The sequence below is a fragment of the Onychomys torridus genome, chromosome 1, assembly GCF_903995425.1.
Source record: "Onychomys torridus chromosome 1, mOncTor1.1, whole genome shotgun sequence".
NCBI classification, from domain to species: Eukaryota; Metazoa; Chordata; class Mammalia; order Rodentia; family Cricetidae; genus Onychomys; species Onychomys torridus.
In genome coordinates this window covers 82,965,272-82,971,584 of record NC_050443.1, presented here as the reverse complement: position 1 = coordinate 82,971,584, position 6,313 = coordinate 82,965,272, and the positions used below count along the sequence as shown (strand labels likewise).

Sequence of the window (6,313 nt, the reverse complement as noted above, 5' to 3'; positions counted from 1 at the left end):
GGCTCACCTGTAGATTCCCCATCCTCCTGATCCCACAATCAGGACTTCCAGGGTAATCCAGCCTTCTTGTGTGGGACCACTTACCCTTTCCTGTGGTTGGTCTCAGTCTGGTGTCTAGCACACTAGATGGAGGCCCTCTGGCCCTTCTATTTATCATGACCTGAGAACCATGCCTCTTTTTATAGCCTCATCTTGTTCATCAATCACCTTAGTGATAGAGGCAAACCAGCCTTTGAAGATTGTCTTACCTCTGTGCCTACAGGAATAATTAGGCCAAGAGGAGAGAGTCTCAGGGGTATAGTCTAGGGTTTAAAGTATGAGAAACTATAGAACAGGATGTGTGTGCATGTGCATGGTTTTACATGCACATGCAAGTGTGTGTTTATATAAATATAAATCAAAATCTGTATATATGTGTACAAATGTTTGTATATACATAATGGTACTATTCAAATCAAACTTTAGCTGGAAGTTTACATGAATCACATTTTACCATATATACGAGTATACCAATTAAATATATATATATGTTCATATTTGCATGTATTACATTTCTTTATACATATAGATATTCATATAATATGTGAATATTATAAATATTAATAGAAATATTTACAGGTCTTCCTGAATACTCTGATTATTCCTTTTTCATTCTATTATAATATCTTAAACCTACTAGACAGAGTAATTCTTATGTCCTGTGGGCACAAGCATAAGTTGTCTTGTGCTAAAACCAGATAAGTATGGTCTCCAGAGCCATTTGGACTTGCAGTTTACATGCAGACCTGGGGCTTCTTTGCCTAGATTAGGACTTAACAACATGCCAAGGTCATACAAAATCTACTTGCTCAACTTGGAATATTTTTCTGATAAATTTTCGCTCTATTATTTTAATATTGGTTTTTAAAGTTTTTCTTTGGTATTTTCCCTTTTGTACATGCTCCTAAGGCAGTGGGATCCTTGTTAACTATATCTTTAATGACTTAGAGTCTTCTTCTGGGTCAGCCAAACATCAATTGCAACCTATTTAAAGCATTGACAAATATTAAAAATCTTTCAGAAATTCGATGGTTACATAAGATTGAGATAACATAATCCTTATGGTTTTGAAGAATGGAGTTACTGTTGAGACTTGGAAAATCTATTGGGCACTCTCTCAAATAACAGGCAGCTCTGGACCATTAGTGAGTAGACAGTGGACTGAAATAGTGCGGATTCATTTGGAGAGCAGATAATTGAATAGATAAACAGATTCTACTCTTGCTTCACATTTAGATTATAAATTAAAGAGAGGAAGAGAACCCAAGGGTTTAAGTCTAATTTAGATAACAGGCAAATCTACAGAATGGGCAGAAAAACCTAACAAAACAAACTAGAGACACCATTGAGCAAAAACTGGAGGAGGAAGGAGTCAGAAATGAGAATCACTTGTAACTATAATATTTAGTGATTCACTAAATTCTGAAACCAATTAGACTCAACCATCTCCTCCCGATACCCCCAGCAGAGAGACAATGGACAGGAAGAGGTCAGAGCACATTCTTTGAAGACTGTAGTCACCGGTGCTATCAGGAGAGGGCAGCAGAGGGCTGTCAGAGGTGACCTGTCCTCTGAGTTATGCTGTTAGCTTCTGAGGTTGGGGATAGTAGGTTCCACTGTTACTTCACTTACATGTCACGGGACACAGACTACACGGGTATCAGATGTTTTATTTAAAACTGAAGCTTGACCCAGAATACCTAACATGAAAACTGTCTTGAAACATTGTTCCATACCTGTACTCCATCCAAAAGCTTCTAGAATCCAAATGTTATTAAGCAAGAGGAGGGATAGTTCAGACTATTTACAATAGATAATCATTTGGAGGAATAAATGTGCTCAGGATAAATTTTGTTTGATTGTCTTTTTAAGTACTGTGGTATGGTTAAAAGTACACATGCTGCTGTCATATAGAACAATGCCATATTTGGATATATTACTGCAAAAGTTAGTTTGCCTCTGGGCCCTAGCTGATTTGTCATTTGACACCTATCTCACAAGGTTACTGTCTAGTTTACATGATATAAGTAGCACACTGTGGCCTGATAATGATGCCTAGATCATAGTACATGATTAAAATAGCTTCTAGCCTCAGTAGTGTACACTTGTCACCCCAGCTCTCAGAAAGTTGAGGAAGGAAGACCATAAGTTCCAGGTCAGACTGGGATATAGGCCAGTCTCCAAGTAAAAGTTACTATGTGGAAATATTTGTACCATTAATCCAATTTTTTAGAGAATCTAATATTGCTCTAAATTTAGTCTATTTTAAAACTGCCATGTTTCAGCTATTTGTTCCTCTTTCTTCCATTTTCTGATACAAAACTGAAGAATTCATAATATAGTATGGCAAAGATGCATCAAGGATAAGGGGCTAATAGCTGCAACTTCCTACTAAGACACAGCAGATCCTGAAACAACTGATCTTATTTGGAAAGGTTTAAGAAAAGCAGTCAAGTTAGACTGCACCTCAATTCTGGAGTCTTAGAAAACTTTCCTAAGACAGCTGGACATGGTGTTATATGGCTGGAATCCAAGTCAGCATTGGAGAAACAGAAACAGGAGAATCACGTGTTCAAGGTAATCCTAGGCTTCACAGCAAGTTTGAGACTAGTCCAGATTCTGTCTCATAAATTCAATAAACAAACAAATAAATAAATGCAAAATGGAAATTCACGGGAAGTTTTTTCTCTCTACATAAATCTCAATTTCTCACTTGAGCAAAAATGTCTGCCTAATTCTCAGGTGACATTGAAAATAAAAAGCACTTAGCACTCACTACCCTATTAATGCTTAATAAGTGCTAATACACACTTTGCCATTGTTAACATCACCAACACAGTCATATGGGGATTTGTAGGGTTTTTGCAAGTTAGTTAGGCAATGCAACAAGTCATGATCTTTGGTAAATTTGGATAATGTGAAATATAATGAAACACATAAATAAGATTATATGCAACAGTGCTTTTCCTAATAAATGTTCTGAAAACCTGTACCTTCTGAGTTTTCTGTTCATAGGTTTTTATCTTTATTGACTTAATCATTTCTTTTATTTCAGAGAGAATCTGGTTATGTGGCCAAGGTGGGTCTTGAACTCATGAGCCTAACTGCTGTGGTTCTCAATATTTACCTCTCTGCTTGGCTTCTACATTATCTTGTAAAAAATAGTTTTCTAAGTATTAAACATTTTTTTAATAATCAAAATTTGATTAAATGAATTATCTCATGTCTTTTGTAATATGTTTGGCTTGTATATTTAGGTAGTTTTATTGTCATGAACAACACAACTAACTTTTTGTAGTCACTTACAAATTGTTCAGTATGTTTATTAAAGACCAGTCTAGGTACCAGAGCTAGAATTGCAAACAAACATCTTGAACTTAAGTTCAGAATAAAAATTATGTGTAACGAGTATCTACCTCTAAAGGTGCAGAAACTCAGGCTTCATAGAGTCTAGACAATTGGGATTATTACACAAATATGCATCTGCACAGATGCATGCATACATATGTATACACATATGTATACATACACACATGCACACACATGAACAGAAAAACACAACATATCCACGTGCAAACACACACACACACAAACACACACACATACACACACACACACACACACACACACACACACACACACACCCCAGCACCCAGAAGCTAATTGGGAAGTTTTGTACAATGATTGATGTTTCTGTACCAAAAAACTATTTCCTTTGGTGGCTGTGTCTCCTTTCTTATCATTGACACTTATTATTGAAGATACATTACATATCAGTCATTGAATATATAGTACATAGATTTATTAAAGACAGAGTCATGTATAACATCTGCAAGGAGTTTAAATTAGTTGGATATCCTAATGGACATGCCCACACCATACACAAATATACAAACCATGTGCTACTTTATGACAAATGTTAACATAGTAAACATGGGGTACTGTGGAGGCAAACTTCATTGTCTGCTCTGTTGGAAAACAATCCTGTAAGAAAAAGAGGGAAAAGAAAAAAAAAGAGAGAGAGAAAACAAGCTTGTCTTTTAGGAAGTAACCTTAAAATTGAGACTGAACATGGATTGTGATAAGTTGTGGTAGGTCCCCATGCTCTGTTGATTCTGAGTTAACATCCCCTGAATTGTGACCCAACATGTTTGTGGCAGTTTCCTTGTCTGAAACTGTTCCCCTGCACATCATTGTGCAACACCTGACAGCCACAGCATCCAGATGTGCACAGTGGCTTCAGTTTAATATTAAATCAAGTTGCAGGATTCAAGGGATTGAAAAATCAAGCAAGACAAACTCATAGATGAGACGAGTCAGCAGGAGGGTCACAGTCTTCTACCACATGAAAGATCATAGGGGAACAACCTCAGGAAGAGCTGAGGGATTCTATCTAAACCACTTTAGGGGAAGTGTGTCAGATTTTATGAATTGATAGGACTCTGGTGTCTGACAGTAAGGTTTAACCAGAATAGAGAGGAAGTGGATTTTGACTAAGTAGAGAAGATGGGAACAGTCCCACAGGCCATGGAAAAGGTGTATTTCCTCAGGGCATTTACAACAAATCAGAGTTGTTCATTGCCAGGATCTACTCTGGATGGTGTATTTATTGTTTCCTCTTACTTTTGTGCTAGTTTAATTTTCAGTTTAGTGTTCTGCTGTGTAGCTTTTGATACAACTCAAACTCTCAAATGCAGGAGGAGGCATCATAATTTAAGAAAAAGAAGATCCATGTTCTTAAGCCACAACTTGAAAGAAAAGAAACACACTTAGATTTTATTGATACTCGGGAGGTTGATGCTATCATGATATCAGGTGTTATAACAAACAGAAACAGTACTTAATATGAAAGAGTTTTGGCTTATTAGAGTAAGGGTATTCAGTGATGCATTTCTCCCCAGGACTCAGGATTGTCCTTTCTAAAGCCCAGGAGCTTTATGATTGCCCTTCGGATCTCCTTGGTCTTAATACTATATATGACTGGGTTAAGCATGGGTGGTACAAAGAGGTAGATGTTGGCCATGAGAAGGTGCACAGCAGGTGGAGCATGTTTCCCAAAGCGGTGCACCAGGGACAGCCCTGTCATGGGCACAAAGAACACGAGCACAGCACAGAGATGTGAAGTACATGTTTGGAAGGCTCGGATCTGCTCTTCTTGGGAAGCCAGTCCTGCCACAGTGTACAGAATGAAGCCATAGGAAAGTGCAATGAGCACCAGATCCAGCATCACGGTAAACACCACCAGTGACAATCCATATAGGTTGTTGAAGGTGGTGTCTACACATGCCAGGTGTATCACTTCCTGGTGTAGGCAAAATGAGTGGGAGAGGACAAGAGGTCCACAGTAGGGAAAAGCCTTCAGGAGGAGGACAATCGGGATAAGGGCTACAGGCCCCCTGAGGATGACGCATAGGCCTGCTCTCATCACTCTCTCACCAGTGATAATGACCGAGTACCTCAGGGGATGGCAGATGGCCACAAAACGATCAAAGGACATGACAAGGAGCACTGCAGACTCCATGAAGGAAAAAGAGTGGATGCAGAACATCTGGATTTGGCAGGCTCCAAAATAAATGCTATGGTAATTGAACCAAAAAATACTCACAGTGGTGGGCAAGGTAGACACTGACAGCCCCAGGTCAGTGAGTGCCAGCAAGGAGAGCAGATAGTACATGGGTATGTGCAGACGAGGGCTGGTCTTAATAATCATCAGAATGAGACAATTGCCTGAGATTGCCACCAGGTACATCAAGAAAAAGGGGATGAAAATCCAGTGTTTAAAGGCCTCCAAACCGGGAAAGCTACTGAGGTAGAACATGGGGCTAAAGTGAGTAATGTTGGACAGGACCATGAATTGAGAAGTAACAAGATACTGGGCTGGAATTCCTCAAGGATAGAGCTGAAAATAAATGGATATTTCTGATTATTAGTCAGGTCTTCAGCTTCACAAACATTCCCATCTCTGTGAGGATCTTTGCAGTTTTCTCTCACTTTACATCCTCAACCCCACTCATCAGTTCTATGCTTTAGCCATTCACACCACATTACTAGAAATTTTTTGATAATATAACTGTCACTAGGCTTCCCCCATGGACTTACATTACCTCTCTCCCTCTTTCCCTCCTTCCCTCTCTCTCCCACCTCTCTTCATCTGACTTTTTTGAGATAGTGTTTCTCTGTGTAACCCTGGGGGGGGGGGTCCTGTAATTCGCTCTATAGACCAGGATGGCTTGGAATTCAAGAGATCTGACTTCTTCTGCCTCCTGAATGCTGA

General features: G+C 38.9%; 1 protein-coding gene across 1 annotated transcript; it reads right to left on the bottom strand.

Annotated features, from left to right (window-relative positions):
• Window positions 1-4,918: 4,918 nt before the first annotated feature.
• Window positions 4,919-5,917, bottom strand: LOC118576741 (olfactory receptor 51M1-like). The gene has a single exon (XM_036176960.1). It carries the CDS (start codon window positions 5,888-5,890, stop codon window positions 4,919-4,921), a length of 972 nt encoding a protein of 323 aa, XP_036032853.1. The 5' UTR covers window positions 5,891-5,917.
• Window positions 5,918-6,313: the final 396 nt, after the last annotated feature.

What these genes read in the sequence shown, in the direction of transcription:
- LOC118576741 (XM_036176960.1), bottom strand. Translation starts at nt 5,890, where the DNA reads ATGGTCCTGTCCAACATTACTCACTTTAGCCCCATGTTCTACCTCAGT.